At 50.0% G+C, this 25,579-nt stretch overlaps 1 protein-coding gene across 1 annotated transcript; it reads right to left on the reverse strand.

Annotated features, from left to right (window-relative positions):
• Positions 1–202: 202 nt before the first annotated feature.
• On the reverse strand, positions 203–3,598 carry EVX1 (even-skipped homeobox 1). Its single transcript, XM_061166364.1, has 3 exons — positions 3,172–3,598; positions 1,316–1,563; positions 203–748 (listed from the first exon to the last, which is right to left on the reverse strand). Exons 1-3 carry the CDS (start codon positions 3,596–3,598, stop codon positions 203–205), a joined length of 1,221 nt encoding a protein of 406 aa, XP_061022347.1.
• Between the last annotated feature and the right edge of the window lie 21,981 nt (positions 3,599–25,579).

A 25,579-nucleotide genomic window follows, 5' to 3' on the forward strand; every position in this document is an offset into this window, starting at 1 on the left:
CCAACCCCACTCCTGCTCCCCAAACGCGCCAGCCAGGACCCCTTCCCAGGCATTTCGATGCTCGCTGCTCAAAACCAAGTCCCGCTGGTCCTCGGTGGCCCTCTTCTTTCCCCTCGGTGCCCCTGGGGCGGGGAGGGATGCTGTCTGAGTCCCCGAGGGGTCCCCACGGGCGTCCTGGAGCCGGCTGCCCGCGGGCGGCCCCTTATCTGGTGAGGGGCACCTCCTCCCTCTGGTCCAGCGCCACGGAGGAGGCCTTGCTGAGCACCGACGGCGCGAAGGTGAGGAAGGAGTCCGAGCGGGAGGTGGAGGCACAGGTGAAGTCCGAGGCGGCGGCGGCGGCGGCGCGAGGCGCCAGCCCGTTAGCCGGGCTGCCGTGGCAGGCGAGGCAGGAGCAGGGGCCGCCGGCCGCGGTGCCCAGTCCGTGCGCCGGGCCCGGGTAGAGCGGCGGGTGGCGGAAGGCGCACAGCAGTTCGGGCCGCGGGTAGGGCTGCGAGAGCACGCGGAAGGTGTCCAGCGGGCGCAGCGGGCCGCTGAAAGGCGAGGCGGCGGCGGACGCGGCGGACGCGGCGCCCAGACCCACCGGCGAGTAGTAGGGCAGGGGCAGGTGCGACGGGAAGGGGTATGGCAGGCCGCCCGCGGCCGCCGCGTGGCTCATCATGTACGTGTAGAAGGCGGGGTCGGCCGGGTGCGGCCACGTCATGGCTAGCCGCTGCCGCTTGTCCTTCATGCGCCTGTTCTGGAACCACACCTGGCGGGCAGGGAGGAGAGGAGCGGGTTCGGCGGCCGCTCGGCCCGCTGCGCAGAACCCATGAGTCCGTCCCACCGCGGGCGACGGTGCGGGTAGCTCAGGGAAGAGCCGGAGAGGAGCTCCTCTGGGCGCGGGCAGATCCCACCACCACCCCTTTGGATCTGGAATCCCTCCCAGACAGGCTCTCTGCCTCCGCCCCTCAGCCCGCGCTGCCAGGACGCCCGAACCCAGTGTGGGTGGGAAAGTAGTGGGCAATTAAGAACTCCGCAGGCCGCGATCCCCTCAAAATACGTCCCATTCCTGAGGCTCTCCCTGGAAGCACTTCCTTGACACCTGCCCGGGCACTTCATCCCCGCTGTTTATTTGGCCACGAAAGAGACCGTCTCCCTTAGGGGCAAATCTGCATGCACCTGGCTCCTGCACCAGGCTTAGACATTCCCGGCCTAGCTGCCCTGTAAAGACACTCCAGGCCCAACTTCCTGGTTCATGATTTAGGAAGTGGGAAGGTGGTATTTACTTCCTCCGGACGGGGCGCATCCCCCCCTCCCTCCTCCCTGTGGCTCATACCTTGATTGTGGTTTCCGGCAGGTTTAGGGCAGCCGCCAGCTCACATCTCCGAGGCCTGGATACATAGTTCTCCCTGTAGAATTCCTTCTCCAGTCGTGCAATCTGCTCCCGGGTGAAGGCAGTACGGTACCGTCGCATCTGGTCACTAGCACTGCAGGCCAGGGTGCCCTGGGAGCCACCACTGCCATTGCTTTTGGAGGTCTCGCTGCTGCCATTGGGACTGCTGGCCAGTGCCTCAGAGCCAGGCCCTGTTCAGGGAGCCCAGAGTAGATGCACACACAGAACACACAACAGATACAGACGCTGTTGATGTGGGGCTGTAGGTCCTGGTTGATGTGTGTGGAGGGGGTGATGGAAAGGGACATCCCCCTCTTCTCAATAGCCTCAGACTCTACCTCTGCTGAAGTGGCAGGGACTTTGAGAACCCAGGAATGGAGGACAGAGGCTCACCATTCAGATGAGCACATAGCGGCCATTAGGCCTGGCCGGGCTGCTGTTTTAGAGGCCTCTGTGTTAGGCCTGCTGGGTACAAAAGTCCCAGGTGCCCCGGCCACCTGCCTTGGGGCACTAGACAGATGCAGCCACTCTGAACTTTCTGCCCACGGTTGACAGGAGTGGGCAAGGATACACGTATCTGACAGTCAAGCGAGTTGAGATGCCCCTTTGTGCTGGAGTCTTGCGAACTTGGGTCCTGGTGCATTGTTGGATGTTGGGCAGGGACTGAGTTTCCTTGGTTTGTGCGCCAGATGGCTGGTGCAGGTGTGGGAATGTGCGCTAGGCTGTGTGTGCTGTGGGGATGGCCCAGGAGTGTGTGTATGAGTGTCCTATTGCCTGACTACGTATGAATGGAGTATGGGTTACTCTGAGGGCATGCTGTGGGTAGTCTGGATTGAGTGGATTAGATGGCAATGGGTGGATGTGGGTTCTCAGCAAGGTGTTGGCTGCCAAGGCCAGGGGGTGGGTTTTCTTCCACACCAGGCTCTTCTCTCCCACCGGCACAGCTTTGTGGAAGAGTGTCTGCTGGTGGGCTCTTCCTCCTAGCTTTCCACCCCTCTCAGGAAGACTCCCTTCCTGATCATTCACCCCACCTCCTCACTAGCCCCTGGCCAGGGAGGGGTTCTCCAGTTATAGCAGTGACACACAGCCACCACCACCCCCCACCCCAATTTAAGCCGAAACCCAGGGAAGGGTGGGGCTCCTGCCCCCTGCAGCTCTTTTCCTTTGGGTGGAGGAGTGGGACTAGGAAGGAAAGGTGAATGGGGGGAGGGCCAGAGCACTGCCTTTTCAAATGCAACCGGAGACCAAAGGCAATTAGACCATTGGGACCATTTCCGACCTGGCGCCACGGAGCCCGGGAAGTGACAAGGTAATTTGGACCTCTGACCGACGTGCAAACTGGTCGGAGGGCCGCAGCAGCCGGTCGGCCCTAGTCGGTCTCGATTTTACGGTCCTTTATGGACTCCGCTTCCGCGCCTGGATGCTCCCTACACCCTGCTAGCCACAAACTGCCTGGACCCTCGTTTGATCTCGCCCACGCCGGGAGAAAGTGTCTTCCCCGCGCAGCTGAAGCAGTGCCACAAAGCTCTGGGGGGTTGGGGTGCACTCTGAATCCCCCTCAAGCCCAGGGCTTGCGTCTCCCTCCTTCCCCCAAAGCACAGCTGTCACCCTCAGTCCCGCCAATGCCAGAGCAGAGAAGGAGACCCCCGCCAGGGCGCAGATAGCGGGGGATGAGCTGTTCAGGTGGGTTCCCCCAGCCACCCCGCCCTGGGGTAAAGGAGTGTCCTCCTCTCCTCTAGAGCTGAAGTGGAAGGTGGGCGCGGTAGGAGGCCGGGGGAGAGAAGGGGCGCGGTGGCTACCTTTGCTGTGCTGGTATTCGGCGTTCCCCGTGGCGCAGTCCGGGGTGCAGCTCACCTCGATTTCTTCATAGAAATCCGACTCGGTGTCTGAGCTGCTGGGTTGCCCCTGGCCAGAGAGACTGTCGGCGGAGGCAGCCGGAGGTCCGGGGCCGAGCACCGCGGCCCCGCCTGCCCGCGATTCGGCGCCCGGCCCCGCAGCGCTGCCTGCTAATCCGTCGACCGGCTCCTCCTCCAGGCCTCCCCCGCCGCGCTCCCGGGCGGCCGGAGGACCGGCCCGCGGGCTCAGGCAACCACGGGGCACCATCTTCTCGGGCGGCTCGGGCAGCGGGCTGCCCACGGCTTCGGACAAATTGGAGACCCTCTTGCCAACCAGAGTGCCAAGCTGACCCCCATCCAGAAACATAACCATGTCCTTTCGGCTCTCCATCCCGGACTCTCGGAGGGGGGAGGGGGAAAGCCCCAAGTGAGCTCCTAGCCCCCCGGCTCCCTGGGTCCCCAGCGGTCCGACAGATCTTGGCTGCGGGAGGGAGAAAGAGGCCAGGCGACTGGGCGGGCGCGGAGCGGCCGGAACGCGGTGTCGACGGTGACGGCGGCGGTGGCGGTGGGGAGCTGGGGTCACCTTGTGATGCGAGTGCTCCTCTGTGCCGCACCGCCTCTGGGAGGAAGCCCCATTGCCCTCTTCTTTCTAAGCTGTCATCCTCCTGCTGCAGTCGTCATTACAGTACCGCTGGTGACGCCACTCGGTGAGCGCAAGTGGATAAATAGAAACGTCTGCCACAGCGAAGATGAAAGGAGACCCGCAGCTAATGGCTCGGCAGTGATGCGCCAGGTGTGGGCCTCGCTCGAATGGGGAGGAGAGTGTGAAAACAGAGAGACACACACACTGAGAGAGGGAGACACCCAGGCACAGGGGATGCAAATGGAATTCCGCGGGAGGAAAAGGGAGCTTAACGCGGCGAGTTCCGCAGGGGTTGCGGGACTCGGTAATTGAATACGCTTTTGATATATATAAAGAAAATTTTTTTATTGTTTGGGCTTTTGTTTTCTTAACTTGGTGCCTTGTTCTAACACTGATGAGAAAATCCATAACTGCATTTTAGAAGTGTGAAGGCCAATTCACAAGCCTCGCTTCTCTTCTTATTACAACTGCCTGTCCCTGGTGAGCTAACCGCGCCGCGGCTCCAAAGTCTTTTTTTTTTTTTTTTTAATTAACAAGCTACCGAAAAGCATATTCCCTCCCTCGAAAGTTGTCTGGACAGCTTGAGCCTGGGGTCTTCTTTCCTCCCTCCTCCTCCCAGTCCCTACCCCCAGCTGTTTCCTTCCTCCTAGGAGCCAAAAGGGAACTTTGCCATTTTTCTTCCCCAAGGGGCGAGAGATAAATATCTTAATATTTTTCCTTAAAGACGGCTTTGGCTGCTGACTCCAAATGTTTGCTTTCTTCCCCCCATCGCCCCTCTCCCCATCTAGGTGACCGTAAGCTTTCCACAGCCCGGCTTGACCTCCAGATGGCTATTCAAGGAAGAAATCTCCCATTTGCTGGGGCCTCGCCTGCACTTCAGGTATGTAGAGTGGGGGAGAGGTTCTAAGGGTGGCCCTGTTTCTTTCCTTGCCCATATTTTAACGTATTCGTTCAGAGTCAACGAATTCCCCTGGAAACAGGTTTTGGGGAGTTGAGAAGCTCTGGCAAATGAGGCTCCCACAGCGGCAGCGGCAAAGGCTCCTAGCTGGGAGAAGGTGCTGTTCTTACTGGGAGATTTGGGGCAGGGGCCGAGAGAGACCAGCATGCGGCACTGGGGTTCATGAAGTGTTGTCTCATGGGGTTCTCCCTAGTGCCCTGCCCCAGGGCTTTGGTCCCCTGCTCCAAAAGTGCATTGGGATTGAAGAGAGAGATGGCATCGAAAATGCCATGAAAGTACAAGTGACTGGAGTTCTCATCAGTCATCGAAGACAGAGGGGGACCTCCAGGGCAGGGCTGGGGGGGTGTGAGTAGTGTTGAATGTCTTTGGGAACAGCTACCAGCTCCCTCTCAGGTCTGCTTCCAGGGGAGGTGGAACCCATTAGGAAACTGCCTCCTTGCCAGTTTTGAGTGTGTTGGGGCTAGGTAGGCAGGCTGGGTCTCTCTCATTTTGCTGAGGCTAGAAGGCAGGCCCCTTCTTTGCTCTGCAACTGCTCCCACTAGACTTTCTCTTCCCCTTTCTAGGGGCTTCTAGCGCTAAGCTGACGGCTGCAAAAGCTGAAGGCTGCTTTGCCCCTCCTCCTTCTGTATGTTCCAAGACAAAGCCCCAACTTCTGAAATTTTAAAGAAAAGTCCCCTTATCACTAAGTATTTTTAACTTTATCTTTTTTCTCTCCTTCTCCTTTTTCTCTTTCTCAACTCTTCTCCCTCTTCCCCGCCTCCCCCCACCCCACCCCCCGCCGCCGCCTCAATCTTCCTATCTGTGGGCTTCCAGAGGTGGTGTGGAAAGACAGAAGTTCCCTTCTCAAGTTCTGCCTTCCACATCTCCCCCGGCCCCTCACTTGATAAGAACAGCTCACTGACCTCCCTTTGGGGTCCGGTGTGCAGAGGGAACTGGAAGGGAATGTTTGCATAAACATTTCCAATCCCCGGGACTCCCAGAATCACCAGGTGCTGAGCAGTGCCGGCCCCAAAGTCCTGGAGAATATTTCAAAGGTGAGAGGCGCGATCCGGGTCAGAGTCCAGAGCCTTTTGCCCTGGCGGAGAGTTTCCCTAGGGCTGGTGCCCTGTCCTCTCTAGCTGGTAGGCAGAGCCTGAGGGAACGCCTGGCTTGCTCCTTCCTTCCTGTCAAAGTAGAACCACCAGCGTTAGCGTTACATCTGCCACTATCCTTCACCTTCCTCTGGGCCCGTCCAGCCCGGGGCCTGGGGCGCTCCCCCCACTCCTCTATTCTCCGCAGCCCTGGGCCAGCTCACAGCAGCCCCCCGCTGCGCTCACCTCTGCAAGGCCGGGTCCTCAGAGGGACTCTAGGCTGCCCGCCCCGCCCCCAGCTTTGCATTCAATGGGAGTGCTCTGTGTTTGATCCTCTTTTCCTCCGGGTTTTCCGTGTGAGATGAAAGCGGAGCAGGATTGAGAGATCAAGAGGTGCCACTTGCGTCTCCTTCCTGGGCCTGGCCCATCCGAGCCGGACTTCCCCTGGCGTCCCGGGAGGAAGGAGGCTTGAGCCCCGGGCTCAGCCTCTCCCGGAGGGGGCTGCCTCTTCTGGGCTTCAGATCTGAAGCTTCAGGGACACCTTCATCCCTCTCCCGACTTCTGCATCCACTCTCAAAATGTCTCAATTTCCCCTGTCTTTAGGCGCCTAAGTTACCTCGGTGGCAGGAGAAAAATATTTTCCTTTTTAAACCAAATATCACTTCTTCCAAAAGCATCTTTCATTAATATCAGAAGAGAGGTCTAATTTTTAACAGGAAGAAGAAAACAGGAGAAGACTCGATAAGAGCACTGTTTCTAGTTGGGGTTTTCTGGAGGGGGGGTGTTGGGAGGGAGTGTTTGTTTTTGGTTTATGGGGAGGCACTTTAATAGAGTGGTTATCACTGTATAATGGAAGTTATTCCCTATGCGGCAGAAGAAAGGTATATTCACAGAGGGAATAAAACCCGCACGTCGCCGAGGCCTGGGCGACCCCATAAAAGAGAGGGGGTGATAGCAGCCTAAGTGGGGTCCGACCCGGGCCCCCACCGCTTCTCACCTCCCGCAGCGGGAAGGACAACCCCCTCCTGTCTGCGTGCCTGCTGTCCCCTCCCCCGCTGGGACGGGGGGTTTAGGTCCAGCCGGCTCCTCTGGGATTGAAATTCTCCGGACTTCAAAAGCTCGCGGCCCCGCTTCCGCCGGGCTGGGCTGGGCAGGGGGTGGGTGGGAACCCCGGGGAGGCGACGCGGAGATAAGATGCGCGGGGTGTTAAATGGAATCGGAAGCTGGGCCAGGGCCACCAGACGCGCCGATCCTCAGGAGCCTCTTCGCTTCCCTAGAAAAGCCCGGCTCCGGAGAGCTGAGGCAGGGGGTAGGGAACGCCTCAGTGGCCAGCGGACCCGCTCGGAGCGATAGTCTGAAGCCCTGAATATCTTCTCCAGCTAGATGCTGGGCCTCCTGGCAGCAGGCACGCGTTCCGGCCGAAAGGAAGGGGCGAGGAGACATGGGAAGAGGAATAGGGTTCCGGCGCTGATTTGGCTACTTCAGTGTGGGCAAAATTTTAATCAAGAAAATGTTTTTGCTTCTCACTTTGGTGAAATGTTAGAGCAGAGGGAGCTTCCCTTTAAACAGTAAGCGTCGCCGGGCTGCCGCGACATTGATCTGGGGCCCTCCGTCACCTTCCAAGCCGAGGCGCGCGGGCTGTGGCCATCGAAGTTTCCCTGCGCAGTGGAGACTCCCCACTGCGGTGATCGTGGGAGGTGAGGAGACTTCCGGCGGTCGGGCCCCATCTCCTCCCTGGCAGCTGCCGAACCCAGAGCACAGAGGCACTGCAAGGTGTGCTGCTCAGGGAGCAAGGTCAACTGGATCTCAGAAGCCCAGCAGTCGGGCTTTCTGGGGAATGAGGAGGCAGATCATGACCTGCCCACTTCCCCCACCCCATTGCCCACCCTGTAGAGGGGGCTGGTGGTCATGAGCCAGCAGTGGGCGCCACAAAACAGTTATTCCTTCAGGCAGGCAGAACCTGTGGCTTCTGAAACTCTGAGCAAGCACCCCCTTCTCTCTGTACCCCTGGAGCCAATGGCCAGGCACCTGGGACAGGAAACTGGATGTTTTCGGATGTTTTTGCCGGCCCATGACACCTGCTCCTCATGTTCTTGGAGCCAGCCAGTCCCACAGTCACTCTTGCTTCCACACCTGTCAACCCTTGGCTCCTATAGGCCTGAGCCCAGTGGCATCCAAGCCCTGGACAGCCTACAACCTATACCCACCACCTAACCGTCCAGGAGTTGGAGGACCTCCCCAAGCCCAAGGCTTGCTTCTTCTTGAAGCTACCAGCTGGAAGGGCCCCTGTTTTTGTCACAGTTCTCCAACACCCAAGCACCCAAAGGCCCAGACATCCCCTTCCCCTATCCTAGCAGAGATGGTATGAGGGTGGGGGGGTGGGGGGGTGTTTCACCATTACTGTCCTGAAATTTGCTGTCATTACAAAGTGCTTTGATGCCCATTTCTCCTTGACTCTTACACCTTTAAAAGCAAGTAGCAGTGCCTTTTCTCCCACACAGATAGGGTGACCAGTGATCTTGACTCATGGCCAGGGCCTGGCTGAACGTTGGACCCTGGACTAGTGCTCCTTCCAAGTCCTTGTCCCTCCCTGGCAAGCAGGGATAACTTAACATCCGACAGTGCCTTAACACTCCACAATGCAGCCCCCACAACCTCCCACCCTTTTCTGGGCTCAAGCTGGGTTCAGAGGTCTCACAGAGAGGGTATCCACCTGCCCTCAGAATCAGGAGGCTCAAAGACCCACATGCCTAAATTGTCCTCACCCTGCCTCTCCATAATTTCCCAGGAGGGCAAAGAGAAACTGCATGTGGAAGTCTAGAAACTCCACATGATAAAAGCAGTCACTGTTGTAGCATTTCACCTGTATTAGCTCTTTTCATTGTCACAACAAGACTCAGGAAGATCTTTTAATCACTCTTACTTGCTGAAGCACAGAGAAAGTGAAAGTGAAAGTTCAGTAGAGTCCAACTCTTTGCCACCTGTGGACTGTAGTCTACTAGGCTCCTCCTTCCAGGGGATTCTCCAGACAAGAATACTGGAGTGGGTTACCATTTCCTTCTCCAGGGGATCTTCCCAACCCAGGGATCGAACCCAGGTCTCCCGCATTGGAGGCAGACACTTTAACCTCTGAGCCACCAGGGAAGCACAGAGAGGAGGCTCATATATAAATGACTCTTCTCCCATCCCTCTAACTTCAGGACCACATTCACAACAACTAGAGCTATTAGAAAGTGCCAGGCATCATATTCTGAGCCTTTCCTTCCAAAACCTCCACTTGTGGACTTTTGCCAAGATGAATTCACGGGGGCTAGGAAAAATGTGTGTTGGGGTAGGGGAGGTGGGGGAGCAGGGAGAGCTGTAGGCAACTAACCTCTAACCACTCATCTTAGGCATGAAGAAGAAAAGTAAAGAATAAAGTGGCCCAAAGTTATTTGGAAACTTGTTCTAGAGAAGGCCTCCTCTTCTTTTAAGGAAAGAAGAAAAAAGAAGAAATTCCTTTCTTCTTTTAAGAAAGGAATCAGAGGCTGAGTGGGGATTATGCATGACCTACAGAGAGGTTGGAGCCACCCTTCATGGCATGGGGTAAGAGAGACTAACTGCGGGTGGGACGAGTCTTCAGGGCCTGAATTCCAAATAAGAATGTCATTGCAGCCGGTGATTCTGGAGACCCTGAGAGACAAAGCCTGGTTTCTCTGACCATCACAATCCACTGAGGCTCTGAGTAACTATCTGAAAAGGAGCAAAACTCATCAGGCTTACCTAGCCAGTTTTAACATCTAGGGCATTATGGCCTCCACGTATCTGGCAAACCTCTCTCCAGAAAAATGCACAGAGACACTGAAGTTAGCCTTCAGTTTCCCATGCCCTCTACAACCCAAATAGAGCCACCAAACTTCAGACACAATTGCCTAATCCCTCTGATAAGGAGGTATGGCTTTACCAGATGTTTTCCCTTATACGTCAGCTACCTCTGTCAAACTCTCTTCCAGCATGATTGGCCCAAAGGCCAAAACCTTAGGGACTGGCTCAGCCTGCCCATAGATCCTCCAGGCTCGCACAGGCCTCCATTCAAAACCAGACCTGGGAGGTGGCATCTGCGTGGAGAGAATGGTGGGTCTAGTGCTTCTGTTGTTAAAGGCAGGACTTCATTTGGGTTGACCCTCCCTTGGGATAAGGGTGAGCCACAGTGCAAGAACTGGACGGTTATTATGGAGTCCATTATGGGTTGCTTTCCCTCCTGGGGAGGAGGAGGGAGGGGGTAGTAGTCCTTCAGTTTTGTTTTTAATAAATTTTGACTGGGCACAAACCGTTTCCAAACTTTCTGGACTGTTCAAAGGCCAGCAGAGCCTGACAGCTCCCCTCCTACCCGCAGTGGAACACACCCACGCCTCACCCTGGTGCTGGTAGAGGGAACCCGCCTGCTGAGGCACCCATCTGGGTGGTCCAGCCGGAGGACCCCTATCTTGGTGGCGTCATCACCCAGGGGGATCTGTCTTCTACGATTTAACTAGCCTTAAATGCCCTAAACCTTCCCGCCCGTTGCGGGTCTCCCTGAGAGTCTGTTTCCGTGTGCTCACTGACCGCGTGTCTCTCCCGGTTCCTGGGCCAAGGAGGAAGCCGCAGTCCCTTCCTCTCCGCCCTCTCGGCTTCGCCAGGCGAAGAGACGCGGCGGCGCCGGACCGCGAACGGAGGAGTCGGTCTCCCGGGTGAGGGGTGGGGAACCGCCGGCACGCGAGGAAGTCCAACCAGTTGGGTCGGCTAAGCCGCTCCCTCCGAAACGGAAAACCCTTTGCGTGAGAAGTTACGGGGACTGAGTTTTATAGAGCCCCTCCCGACCCGGGCTAGCCCCTTCCTCCAACTGAGCTTTGGGGAGTCCCGATGGGGGTACAGTTCCTCCGGCTGTGCAGAGGGAAAAGTGAATCTCAGAGAGGTTGAGGAACTCGCCCAGGGTTACTCAGCTGGGAAGTGGCCGGAGCTGGGATTTTAACCCAAGTCGTCCAGCCTTCAAAAGTCAGATTCTGTTTTTGAGGTTAACACTGAGCCCCCACGGCCGAGGACTACGTCCCCTGACACCGCAGACAGACCACTGTAGCGCCTCGGATATGACTGAGATCCGGCAGTGGCCACCCTCCTCTGGCTGGATGGACGGATGCTGCTTCCGCCACTGCAGAGAGTGAGCAAGGGGCTTGAGCCAGCTTCAGCTGTTACCGTAAGTCTCAGAGGAGCGGCTCATATTGAAAAGGTTGGCTAAGAACCCGGAGGGCCGGAGGGCGCCGCGACGTGGAGGGACTGTGCGTTCGCGGCTCAGAAACCTTTTAGCGAGCCAGTGAGTGTGCCCACTTGCCTGCAGCGCTGAGTTTCGTAGGTGGGGTACAGGCTATCAAGGGTTTGTTGTAGTGGAGGAAGAGCAGGAGGAATGTCGCCGCGGAGAACGGGGTGTCAAAGGCCTAGCACAGGAGTGCCCGCGCAATCTGGGCCCAGGCCTGGAATCTCAGTCCTTCCCTTTCCCCTGCAGGGCCGTGCGAAGTGTGGCCCACAGCCCTTCGAACGTCCCAGTCCGGCCGGAGAGCCGGTCAACCGCTCCGTCCTGTCCCCTTGACCCTTTTCTGCGCCTTCCTCCGCTCCCTCCCCTGGCCGCCGCGGTGACAAAGCGCAGCTCCTGAACTGCTGTCTTGGTGCGCCCCCCACTGCCGACCGCCAGAGGAGGAAGTCGCGACTCGTCTCGGCATCTCCGCTGGCTCCGATCCCACGACTCTGAGGGGGGGGCGACAGCCCAAACCCCATCCCTGAAGCCCACCTTCGCTCGGTAGGGAGTCTCCCCTCGCCCTAAGCGCCCGCCTTCCGAGCTGGACCCCAGGAGGAATGGGAGGCAGGCCCTTTAGCCTTGTCTTCTAGGGACTGGTTATTACCCGTGAGAGGCTGGATAGAGCAAACAACTCTGAGATGCTACCCTCCCCACTCCTTTGAGAGCCGGCAGAGAACATTTTCCCCCAACCAGTCGAAGCTTCCCTAAAGGAGGCTCACATAGGTGAGGATGACTCATCGATTCCCCTGGTCAGCCAGTATGAGCAAATCACACCCCAAACGCAAGAATCCACCCAATTTGTTGTGGTGCAGAAAGCCCAGGGGGTCCCCTTGGACACCCCTGTCTCCACAGACCTCAAGGGGTTCTTTGAACCTCACTTATTTCTGAGCAGTAACTCTCCTGGCAGCAAGTCTTTTCAGATTCCCTTCGAGGTGCTTCTTGAAGTGTGCTCCCTGCATCACCTGGGAACTTGTTAGAAATGTAAGTTCTCCATCCCACTCTAGACTTACTGAATTACAAACTCTGGTGGGGATAGGTGAGCAGCAGTCTGCATTAACAAGCCCTCCAAGTGATTTTGGTGCACACTCCAATTTAAGAACTGCTGCCCCATGGATTCCATTACCCTGGTTTCTAAGTTCCCATGATTCTTCACTCTGCCTGGAACAGCTTTTTTTAAATTGACTTGTTTTTCAGCCTCTGGTGCAGAGCTTTATGCCTCATTTACCCATGTTTATTCACCCTTGTTCTTTACACGTTATCACCTCCATGTGTCTCTTTGTGCACTAACTTACTATCTAACGATATCATTATTTAATTTAGCTCCCCACTCATCTCATTCATCATCTATTGCCTAAGGACGTTCCTTACTCACTGGCGTATTATTAGAAACTACCCCGGAAGTACAACAGCTGGAGCAGAGTGGAAATCTTGTCCTACCCAGACATTTCCATCACAGAAAGGAATCAGAGGCCTTGAGATGTGGTTGGTTTGCTGGCTTTAGAGTGGGGAAGAGTAGATCTTCCATGGGTATGCCCTATCCTGCTAGAGAACAGACAGAATGGAAAGGAAGGTCATGGGAGTAACTGGGAACAAGAAAAGGTGAGGCATAGCAATAGGTTTTCTATGGGCCCCCCAAGGACTATGGACAGGGACTCAGCAGGGTTTGCCAGCACCTCCTGCCTTGTTGTAAACAAGTATTTTTCTTTCCAGATTTCTCAAGATGGTGATTTAGGCAGCTGTGGTAGCTGGTTAAAAGCAAGCAGCTTTAGTAGGAATCAAAAGGCCTAGCCATCTAACTATAGATACAAATGCTTGTTCATTCAGATTTTTCTAGTATCAAACATACTCTGGGATGTTATTTGATAAATTAAATATACAACTAATGTTATAAATTAGGCATCATGAGGCCAGAGTGTCACCAAGAATAAAGATAGCCATAAATATCTTTGTTTACTGGGTATTACTCTAAATGCTTTACATGTATTATATTGTTTAATCCTCATAACTCCATGAGGTAAGAAACAGAAACCAAGTTGAAGAAGGGTTAAACGCTTACTCAAAATCACACATCCTGTTAGTGACAGAGGTGAGATCTAAATCCAACAGTATGATGCTAGAGGCCAGTCTCCTACTCATGGGATTCAACCCGTGCCTGTGGAAGCCAACAGATCATGCCCTATGATCTAAAGGGATTGATTTCATTTCCAAAGAAGACTAAACTAGTTGGATGCCTGTGAAGAATACTGCAACTTCACCAGGCATTACTACTTCTAATATTAATAACAATTAACAGTTGGTGGTCTTTTCTTATTTAGGTAACATTTTTATACCCACAGTCCCATTTGACACAATAATTCTGTATAATAGGAAGAATAGCTATTACTATAATTCCCATTTTACAGATGAGGAAACAGACCCATGGAAGTTAAGTGCCTCCTCTCAAATCACTCAGTTAATGAATGGCAAAGCAAGGAATACAGTTGCTCCTTTTGATTTCTTTGGTTTTGCTTCTTATTTTTTTTCTTTCATTCTCACCTTAGGCACACATACATGTATCATCATATTAATCCTTGACACTTAACTATTCGTTTAGGTTGCTTTGAAAGACTTCTCTGTCCAGCATTTTGTTTGTTCCTCCCCAACTCTCTAATGACGTCAAAGAGGCCAGAGTTGTTCTTTTCAGTTTCCAGTTGAGGAAGCAAAGATCCAGAGAGTTCAGAGGACTTGACCAAGGTCACAGAGCCTCAATAAGCATGGGAAGTCTCAGGCACTTCACAGACAAGTATATGAATTTTGCAGAAAGTTCTACAGAATGAATGAATTATTCTTAGTCCCTGCCCATCCTTAAAGCCTGGCAATACAGACAGACACTCAAAAGAAAGCCAGACAATTGTGAAGTACTACTGACAATTTATAAGTATTCAAAATATAATGTGCTGTTAGTGCAAGTTTTTGTTATAATGGATTTAAAGTTCTTCCATAACTTCCATTATTGGCATTATGTCAACTTTGGAATGTTTTCCTAATTATTCTGGAGTCAGCCTTACTGTTCTTGGAAAGAATTAGAAGAGGAAAGAAAGGTCAGTTTTAAAAATAGACATGGAAAGGGCCAAAGAAACCCATACCCAGGATGTAACTCTGCCCTGGTCTTAGGCCTGAGGCAGGGGTTTACGCTTTCCCAAGTGCCAACACTCAGACTACACTTTTAATCCTGAATATGACCCATCTGCAACTGAAGAGCCAGACTATCTCCAAAAATTGACCAGTTTTCCTTTTATTAGAATCTTCCTTTCATCACAATCCTAATCTTTTCCCAATACAATGAAAAGAACAAAAGCCTGTGTGCTTAGGCTCTAAGCTAAGGACATGATGCATGCTCTCATCCAAGCCTCACAACAAGTCTCAGAGGAACATATAGGTCTCCCCGTTTTACAGAAGAGGAAACTGAGGCATAAAGAGGTTAAGCAACTGGCCTGAGGCCACACAGATAGCAAATGGGAGAGCCAGGAAGGAAACCCAGGTTTGCAAATACCAGATTATATTTCCAATAGCTATAAATTCACTCTCACTATGGATGTAGATTTTGAGGTCTGATCCAGCGGGAGAGGAGCAAGAAGGAATGTAGTGAGGCCTGAATTTCGAGTCCAGGAGGAAGAGAGACAGATCCCAGAGACCTTTGGGAAGACAGAAGATGACCTGTAACTTCTATGAGAACAGAATCAGTAGTGGAGGAGTGCTCCCAAACTCACCCAGCAGAGACTTCTGGTGCTGCAAAGACACTTGGTTTCAAGGTAAGAGCATGCACTTGGAAGCCAGATGAACCTGAGCTTGAACCTCATTTCTGGCACTTACTCCAGTGACCCTGTGCAGACCAAACCTGCAGGACATTAGATTTAAGGGATGATAAGAGGTCTTCCTCATGGAGCTGTCCTGAAGATTTAATGAGATGCCAAGTGGAAAGGGCCTAGCACAGTGTCTGGCCTATGGGACTCACTGCGGTGTCCCTGTGCTGTATGCTTAGTCACTCAGTCGTATCAGAGTCTTTGTGACTCCATGGGCTGTAGCCTGCCAGGCTCCTCTGTCCATGGGGAATCTCCAGGCAAGAATACTGGAGTGGGTTGCCATGCCCTCTTCCAGGGGATCTTCCCAACCCAGGGATCAAACCCAGGTCTCTTGCACTGCAGGTGGGTTCCTTACCAGCGGAGCTACCAGGGGAGTGCCTGTACTTCACCCTATGTTTCTGATTCTCCTTACTCAACATTATACTCTTGGTGAGTGAGAACCAGCAGTGAATGTAAGGTAAAGGGGAATGGTGCCCAGAGAACCACTATATGATACGCCTGTCTCCTCGCATGATGGCTAACATTTCCCAGAAAAAATTACACAGCAAAACCAAGGTGCATTCATGCACTTGTTGGAGTTCAAACAAATATGGAGATGGTGAGTGTATAACTGAAGTAAAGAAATTATCTGGTTGGTACCATCTTTGTGGTAACATCATAGATGGCAGTTATAGAGTCCTTTCTGTAACTCCATTCACTGGGAACGTGGATAGGAAGAAAAAAAATCAAGACATGCCTAGTGTGATGATGGAATTTCCCCTTTATGGTAGTTTAAAGGTATAGGCAGATAATACATAAATAATAATAGGGAACCACTGTTGCCCTCTTAACTATAGTGACAATTTAACCCAAAACTTAAGTTCCCAGACTCAAGTTAGACAGCTTGGGTTCTGAATCCAGTTCTGACTTTCACTATAGCAGTTGAGTAATGTTGGGCAAGTTACTTAACTTCTTAAAGCCTCGGTTTCTTCATATATAAAATGGAGTCATATGAAGATAAAATGAGTTAGTTTTATATATATAGAACTTAGAAGAGTATCTAGCTTGTAGTAAGTCTCAATTTAGCTGTTACTACTGTGATGTGTTACTTCCCTGACTATAAGCCCAAGGGAGTTTTGTAAGTTTGTGGAATGAAAGGAAGATGAGTGAAACAAGTGCTCCACACCTGGGGCAAATATACCAGTGGGCAGCCACTTATAATCAGAGCTAGAGAGACATAGGGTTCAGATCTGGCTCCACCACTAGTGGGCTAGGACAAGTTGCTTAACCTTCAGGAACTTCCCTGTAAAAATGGAGATAAACAATAGCTGCCTGGTCATCTTCCTGCAGTTACTAGCCCAGATAGAGCCCTATTGCCTGCCATTTTAGCTCTTAATCTTTGGACTCATAAAGGTTTGCTTCTGCTTATTAAGGAGCACACCCTCTGGGAGGAGTCCCATTTTAAGCCACCCCCTCTTAGCCCTTAGTGGCCCAACAGCACTTTACCAGTGTTATGAGAGTGGGTGAGAGGAAGGCTGGGGCAGGGGAGGGGCAGGCTTCGTAGCGGGACTGAGGAAGTGAGAGTGGGGCATGATGGCTTTCCAAGGCCTCTCACCTCCTTCACACTGTCTCCTTGAGAAGTTCTGCGCCCAGTGTCTTACAGTAATGCCACTGACTTCATGCCGCTAATATAACAGATCGCTGAATGAGGGACTCCCCTAGTAGTCCAGTGGCTAAAACTGATCCATCAATGCTGGGGCCCTGGGTTTGATCCCTGGTTGGGGTAGATGCCACATGCCACAACTAAGACCCTGTGCAGCCAAATAAATAAATAAAAATAAATGTTAAAAAAATAAATAAATCGCTAAATGAGAACTACTCCTGACAGTCTCTCTTCTATTTTGAGGGAAGAGATAGAGTTTTGGTGGCATGGGACTTTCTTTGATATCTGTGGGAGGTGGATAGTATAAGAAATGCAAGGAGGCTGCCATGTTGGGCAATGTTTTCAGTGGATGTTGGAAGGTGGAGGGAGTACATTACAAAGATTTCTCCTTTCTCCAGCTGGCTGGCTTAAGGGTACAGCCAATTTGGAAAGCAAAGCTATTTGATTCCCCTTCACCAGCTTCCACTCCCAACTTTTTGTCCCTATGCCCAGCAGAAGGTTCCAGTGTTATTAGTCTTCCTGGTGAATGTCTCAGAAATCCTGAAAAGATAAACTCAACCTAAAAAATACTTGCTGGGGTCCTACTGTGCACCCTGAGGCTTCCCAGGTGACACTAGTGGTAAAGTACCTGCCTGCCAAAGCAGGAGACATGAAAGACACGGGTTTGACCCCTGGGTCTGGAGGATTCCTTGAAGGAGGAAATGGAAACCCACTCCAGTACTCTTGACTGGAAAATCCCATGGACAGAGGAGCCTGGCAGGCTACAGTTCATAGGGTCACAGAGTCGGAGACGACTGAAGTGACTTAGCACACATGGATGTGCTGTGTGCCATATCCTCTTACAGAGGATAACACTCAGTTACAGAGTGACTGTGACAGAGACTGCTAACTTTCTCCCCTTCTTTTGTGATGAAAGAGTTCCAAAATTAGCAGTGCACATGGCTTTCACATCTAAAGACCACATTGCCCTGCCTCCCTTGCAAGTAGGGGTATCACTGGAAGTAAATTCTGACCCAGTGATGTCAGCAGAATGTTATGTGGCAGCTTCCAGGCACTATCCCTAAAAGACAGAAGTGTATAAAGCCTTACACAGTCATGTTTACTGTTTCTCTGTCCTGCCTGGAGCTTGTCTACCAAGATCCCAGACCTACATATGGCAGAGCAACAAGGTGGAAGAAGCCTGGATCTCTGACATCATGGAGCACCACACCAGGAGAATGGGAAATGAAGGAATTCTGTTTTCCAAATTAAAAAGAGAGAGCAAGAAAGGGGAGGGAGGGAGGTGGAGAGATAGAAAGAAAGGAGAGACCTATAAGAAAATGTAAATATCCCAAGGTTTCAGAGTTGTGATAAAGGGTGTGGATGTATGCATGTGTGTGAGAGATTTTCCACTGACAAATTATAAAATATCTTCAGAGAACTTCAGGCTACCCTAAACCTTTTTCCAGGCAAGCAGCTGAACCAAAGAAAAAATTGCTAGAGTATAACAGAGACCTAATTATTTTTACATGTACAATATGCCACTTAAAAAAAATAATTTTACCTGCACAGTGATAACTAAGTGAGATATTATAGAGGGATTGTGAAGATGGCAAATGAGAAGTTTCTCTGGAGACAGAATGAAAATGAACAAGCCATTCTCAGGAGACCAATTGAGAAAAACAGCCAATCCTTCTATTTCTATTTTTGTTCTCAATTTGCTGTGAAACCTTAAGTGAGCTATTAAACATCTTGGACCTTATTAAAATGGGGTGGTAATTTCATATAGAGTGAGTGATTTCAAATCCAAATTGAGCCCCTCACATGCAAAAGTGTAGGTTTTGTAAAAAGCTGTTCACTTTCTGCTAAGGAGGTAAGAGGATATGTTTGAAGAGCTAATGCAGTTACCAATAGATACTCCATATGCTAACTTAATATAAATGCCTCAAATTTTTATATCCTTGATGGAGGGACATCAGGGTCTCTGGCTTGTTTTATGTGCTTTAGTCTCGGGTGGGAAATGCTCTTAAGTAAAATAAGAAACCATTTCAGAAGTCTTTCTCCTTTTCCACATCAGTTATTAACTGTAACAACTCCCTTTTCACCCACTGTGTTTCCCTATGTTCGTTTTATGATAGGGAGTTTCACCACTATGAGACCAATTCTTCCTGGCTCCCCAGTGAAAAATGGGGGACAGAATGCAGAATCGTGACAGTGCTGGCCATATAACGTGGCTCTTGCTTTTGCTGTCTTCATCCATTCTGTAGGTGCTGAGTTTAAAGGTCTGGGGAAATCCCCCTGATGGATAGACAGTGGATTTCTAGTGGGATCAGATTAGCACATTCAAGTAGAATCCCTGTAGTACCGGCCAGGTCTGTTTCCAGACCTGTGCACCAGGATGAGGAATAGCTGCCCGTGGGTCTGTGATGTTCTTAGACAAGAATCCAGCCCCTGAAAGGTGGAAATAAGACACATGCCAGCCAATAGGGATTGTCTCCATTCTATAGGCATAGATGGTAGCAAGGGAAACTTTGTTTCCATCTACGCCTGTAGGATAGAGTCTAACCAATGACTAGGTCAAAAGCCAAGAGCCCAGGTCAGGGTCATGTGCAGCATCTTTGGCCAATGACTATGTGGTACTGAGGCTCCAGGGCAGTCAAGAGAATGGGCCAGTGGTCAGGGAAATGGACTCTAGTACTGCCTCTGCCATTGCCTGGCTGGGTGACCTTGGACAGGTCACTTCACTCCTCTGGACTTTTGTCAGTAAATAGAGTGCAGTCACAACTCTGCCACACACTGGTGACCTTGACAAATTCACAGCACCGTGTATCAGAGGAAGCTGAAGGGATCTGGATTTAGAGTGTCCCAACCACAACATTCTGTAACCCCAGCAGAAGTCACACACGATGCCTATAGCAGTAGCCTGGTAGTAGCAGTGGGAGAGATGGCTTGGTCATATTAAGAAATTGAGGATGGCAGAGACTGGGGTGGCAGATTAGCATCAGCTAATAGTGTTGCCAAATAGTTCATTTGCAAATGTTTTTACATGTTGGCAGCTAATTCGAATTGTTATAAAATTCTGTACTAGCTGATGACTCTAGGGTAGAAGTTCCCTACTAGTCCAGTTGGGGGGACTTATGCATTCCACTGACTGGAGGAAGAAAATGATTAGGTGGGGACCTGGCTGGTAGCCCAGTTGATGGAGGGTCCCCTACGTGGAGAACATGGCTTTGTTGGCCAAGACTGAGCTGGCTAGTCTGATCTGAGCTCCTCCCTCAGCCTGTTTCCCTGGTGCACCTGCAGTGATCTGGTCAGCCTGGGCCTGTTTGCTTCTAACCCCGGTGGTCTGCCAGTCGCGGTTGAAAGAGGATGTAGGGGGCAGGAAGTGACCCTTCACCTCCACGTACCAGGCCTCCAGGGTCCGGTCACAGCGGAGACGCGCGGGCTCGCTGCCAATAACGCCTGGGGCAGGTGCTGGGTTCGCGCGGCCGCCACTCAGCGACTCCCGGCCAGGGGCAGGTTGGCGTGGGGTAGGCACCGCCGTTCCCGCCGAGAACCCCCGGGAAGCGGCATCCTGGCGCCGGCGGGCTGCGGATGGTGGGGAAGGGGCCAAGCGGCCAAGGAACCCCCAAACCGACGCCACGTATTTGTCCGAAGGAAATTCGACCCTGGAGCAACAGTGGATTGGGCGAGCGCATTCCTACCGGTTTCAACAGGGATTCTCCATCTGCCAGAAAGCCTCAGCTCCAGGCGGCCGGGTCCCACCCCTCTAGTTGTGGGGAGCCCTGCAGATACCGTGATTCCCGGGGCCCCTCCTCTGGATACACTCCAGTGCACCCAGACGTGATGTTCTTTCCATGCCCCTCACCTCCTCCAGCCTGCCCCTTACAGAGGCGGAGCTCTGTCAAGTTCAAACACAAAAACCTATTTTTCTACTGATTCAGTTTGTGCAAAGGAACTTCGAAGACTGAAAACAGCGTACAAGGACACTCCCCCTCACGCTGCTGGCGAAACATAAAAATAAATATACAGACAAACATTTAAAACCTCTTTCGAGGTAATTTTGATAGCTGTGAATGTAGTTATTGCTCCTTTTGTCTCCACAGTCTCACTTCCTGTAAATTTTCCTACCTAATGCACTCAAAAATATTTACTGCATCACTTTAGTGATAATGAAAAAGTGGAAACAACCTAACCATCCAACTATATATAAACTGATTCAACAAGTAATGGAAAAACTCTACATAAAAGTGTGAGTTCATAGGCAAATGGGTCTAAATTTACATTAAATGAAAAAATAACAAGTTGTAAAAAAAAGACATGGCATGATGATTCCTTTGTTAAGGTGCAGAAAGAAATTTTAAGTCAATTCTGCAACTCACTCAGATGTGAATATTGGCTTCTTATAGATGATTATATAGGAAGCATATGTATATTTTATATGCACATACATCTAGAGGAACATACACCCAGCTGCTACATTGTTTAGCTTTGAGGTATGAGAGGTATGAGGTATGAGAGGAGGCATTAACTTACCACATTACATATTTTTCAAGTTTTGATGTCTTTTTACATAAGCATGCATTAGTTTTGCATTTCCTATGCTCAAAAAATAACAAAGGTTTTTTTTTTTTTAAATCTCACACTTGCCTCATCTCCAGGCCACCAGATTGCTATCACTTTTCATTACTGATTGTTTCATTAGTGTTATTTTTCCCTTCAGCCTCTTCTCTTCCCTGTACAGTATCCAAGAAAATTGCATTCCTTTCATTATAACTTATAAACTGCTTGTTTCATATGTGCAAGTAATTTTTAACCCCTTTCAACTGCAAGAATAAAAGAAATGAGAATATTATCTCCACTTAATCTATTCAAATGAAAATATTAGGTATAGTATTTTTTGGCCCTTGAAAGCAATGACATTTTTAATCCTCCTTACTTCTCAAGTTCTGTGTAATTTTGTCTTCTAGCAGCACATATTCTCTCTCAATACAGTAAACCATGAAAATAGATCTTTAAAATAAGGGGGCTTTAAAAAAAAATTTTTTTTTTTTAATCCATAAAGGCTTCATAATTTTGAAAGGAAATAATCTTGGAAAGTTGAATAGGATTTCCAGGGACAAGGATTGGAGCAGGCAGGGCACGCTTGGCTGAAAGAGGGATACTGTAAAAGAGCTGGGAGAGGGGGATGTGACTCTGGGATTGTTTAAATCAATCTGAACATTGTCCCAGAAACATGAGCTCCATTCATACTATGGGAAATAAGCATGGCCACATTTCAAACATGCAGAAATGCAGGGATTGTCTGGCCGTTTAAAAGATTCATATAGAAAAATGGCACCCAGCAACAAGCCAAGAGCATCCACCCCTATCAAGATGTCTGTTGTGATTCATAGTTATACCCAAAACAACATCATATTTCCTTAGGCAAAAATCTCAGAATATACCAAAATCACACACTCACACACATAAGTCAAGATTTTTGCTCAGACCCCTGTTATCTTTCTCCTCCTTTTCATATGCATTAATAGCATCAGTATAAAAGGCAGGTGTTCTGGAACGAACTACCCCATTTCTAATCCTGACTCTGCCATATATTAACTTATGACTTTGGTCAAGTTATTTAACTTTTCTGGGTTTCAAGTTCATCACCTCAAAAATGGACATAACATTACCCATTTTACAATGTTATGCAGCTTAAACAAGGTTTTATGTATATATATATATACATATATATATATATTTATATATATATATATATATACACACAAAAATTTTAGAACACTAAGCTCTTTAGAATACTGAGAATATAGCTTTAGAATATAATGCTTGCTAGAATAATAATAAAAGTTTAATAAAAGTTACCCACAACTGTTGCCTACTCTTATATCCCCTAGGAAAACTTATGTTTCCTTCATTCTCCCCTCCTTAAGACAGTGCCATCTCCACATTCTCTTAATTGTCTTGGTTAGCTCCATTCCTGATTTAATGGAGATACTAACAATAGCTCCTCCCCTGCTGTTTGCCTTCTCTCTCCTACCCAATGGGAGGCAAATACCAAATCTGCCTGCAATGCAGGAGACCCTGGTTTGATTACTGGTTTAGGAAGATCCACTAGAGAAGGGAACAGCTACCCACTCCAGTATTCTGGCCTGGAGAATTCCATGGATTGTACAGTTCATGGGGTCACAAAGAGTTGGACATGACTAAGCTACTTTCACTTTCACTTTCAAAGAACACCTAGTTGGAAACCTGTATTCTGGTCTTCCTCTCTGTGATACTCTCTGAGTTTTTAAGACGACTTTGCTGACATATATTTTATATGTTATTAAACTCACCCATTTCAGGTGTATGATTCCATGATTTTTAGTAACTCTATTGTGTGGTGCAACCATCACAATAAATCAGTTTTCAAACATTTTCATCCCCCTGGCCCTGCCAGGATCCCTCATGACCTACAGTTAATCTTACTCCAGCTTGAGGCACCCACTAATCCACTTTCTGTCACTAAAAATTTACCTTTTCTGGATATTTTAGATGGATGGAATCATACAATAGCTAATCTTTTGTGTCTTCTTTCACTTGGCATAATTTTTTAAGATTCATCCATGATGTAGCATATGTTAGTGGCTCAATATTTCCTATTTTATTGCTTATAAAATTAGAATGATTTCTACCATGTCTATGAGAATTACATTATATAGCAATATTGATATTATATATATAATTAAAACTACTATTACACCTACATTATTCTAGGCACTGAGCTAACTGCTTTATCTGCATCACAAAACTTAAACTTCACAACAGTCTTATGGATTATCTGGGTAACATCATATTCATTTTTGAGTTGATGAAACAAGTTTAGAATTGTGAGCAGGCTAACCTAAGGTCACAAATCAAGTAGGCGGTAGGTTGGGGACTTAAACCTAAATCTGTTTGACACCAGAACAAAAGCCAGAGTCACCTTCAAAATTAACAAATTTTGAAATGTCATACCTTTCCATCATCACAAAAACAAAATTCATATGTAAATGTGTAAATGTGTAAACCCCCACTCATATGTAAGGAGTTTGTTCTCCATCATATTCTCCATCCCTGATGTGGCCCTGTTCAGAGAATATTTAGCTCCCTTGGGAGAAAGCTGGTAGCATAAAGGACTCAGTTTGGCTGGATAAGGATTTCTGGTATCTAAAGTTGCTCCTGGCACTGTCCTAGTGCATCCTCAGGCAGCCTGGAGAGGGAAACTAAACCTTTACTCATCACCCTGTCTAACAGGAAATGAACATGTTGGGGGGTGGGGGGAACCCTTAGGGACCCCGTGACTCCTACTGTTAACAATATTTAGGCTGGAACTCATAGCAGCATACTGTAACACTGAAGATAGACTTTCAATACTGGTCCATCCACTACCCAGTGGTACTTGAGAAAACTGTTTAATAGGAAATTTCTGCTGCCACACTTGTTTCTAAACACCCTTGTCTAAAGATTTCTAAAGAAATCTCCAGTTGTTGTTTAAGGTAGTAAAACCTAATTGACATTTTATGATGAGCCTCAGGCTGGTGACATTCACCTTCAAAAATGTGGTGTTATTATGAATACACTAATAATATTTGCTGTGTTAATAAATATTACAACAAGCCATGCTCCAAATCTGTCCTATCATTTCTGAGATAAACCCATGCCACCCTCATTAGCTGCAGAAGGAAGGGTTGTCAGAATGGAAACCAAGCCCCTTATTGCATGGAAGAATCCCAGGGATCACAAGAGGGTGCCTACGTGTTCTGGGGATAAGAAACCAAGTCTTCCAGCCCATTGGAAAGATCCAGGAGAGACAGGTGCTCAGAAAAATGCCACTCCAGCTCAATAGCACCTAACTTTGGTGATGATAGCATTTTACTGCCTATGTGCAATGCCCTTTAACAATATCATTTATTCATCAAATGAAAATAACTATTTGTTGGTGTTAGATGTCAGGATAGTGGTTGGGGGTGAGGGTAGTAAGGTGCTACGTCTGTTTCTTGATCTCTTGCAGGTTACACAGGTACTTTGTAATACTATGCAATTTTATGTACGTAGTATTTCAATATAACTTATCCGAAAAGGCACAAAGAAAAAATAGCTTAGAATGAAAGTGCATAGTGCCTAGTCCATAGTAGGTGGACATCGCGTTTGTGTTCATTGAATAAAGGATCGCATTCGACCCCATCACGTTGAGTAAGCAGACTCATAGGATACTGTTGATACTATCGTCATTATTAACCTTTCTTCACAGGTTGGAAGACTTTCCAGGATCTTGGCCCGGTCACACAGTTGGTTAAGTCGCGGGGCCGGGAGCCTTGGTTCCTGACGCCGAGCCGGAAGAGGGTGGATCACCGCCCCATTTCGATTTCGCCGCCGCGCGGGCCGGGTCCCGCCACAGTCCCGAGCAAGGCTGGCCGGAAGAAACCGGGCGGCCGGGGGCGGCTCTCCAGCCCTTAGCAGCGAGCGAGTTCCGAGGACGCGACCGGAGCGGACGGAAGAAGGCATCGCTGCGCTCCGCCCGGCCCGCGGGGGCTCCCCCGGCTCCGCGTTCCCGCGGTCGCCCGCCGGGCCCGCGGTCCTCCAGGCCGCGCCGGTCCGCCCGCCCACGCCTTCGCGCTCCCGGGCCCTGGTCCCCTTCCCCGAACTACGGTGCCGTCTGACCAGCCTCGGAAAAAAAGCCCCAGCTTCCCAGAACTGTTGGATATCATCCGTTGGATGTGATGGCAGCAGTAGGAAAATGCAGAAATGTAAGAACACCACAGCTTTTTCTTAGACCGCAAACAAAAACCTCCCACTTGGGCTCGCCTTGACCACGACTTAACTGCACAAGCCTATGGACCTGGCTCAGAGTGGCTGAGGGAGGGTTTCCCGGATCACACAGATCCTGGCCTTGGCCACCCAGCCCT

Source organism: Dama dama, chromosome 18, assembly GCF_033118175.1.
Source record: "Dama dama isolate Ldn47 chromosome 18, ASM3311817v1, whole genome shotgun sequence".
In the NCBI taxonomy this organism is placed as follows: Eukaryota; Metazoa; Chordata; class Mammalia; order Artiodactyla; family Cervidae; genus Dama; species Dama dama.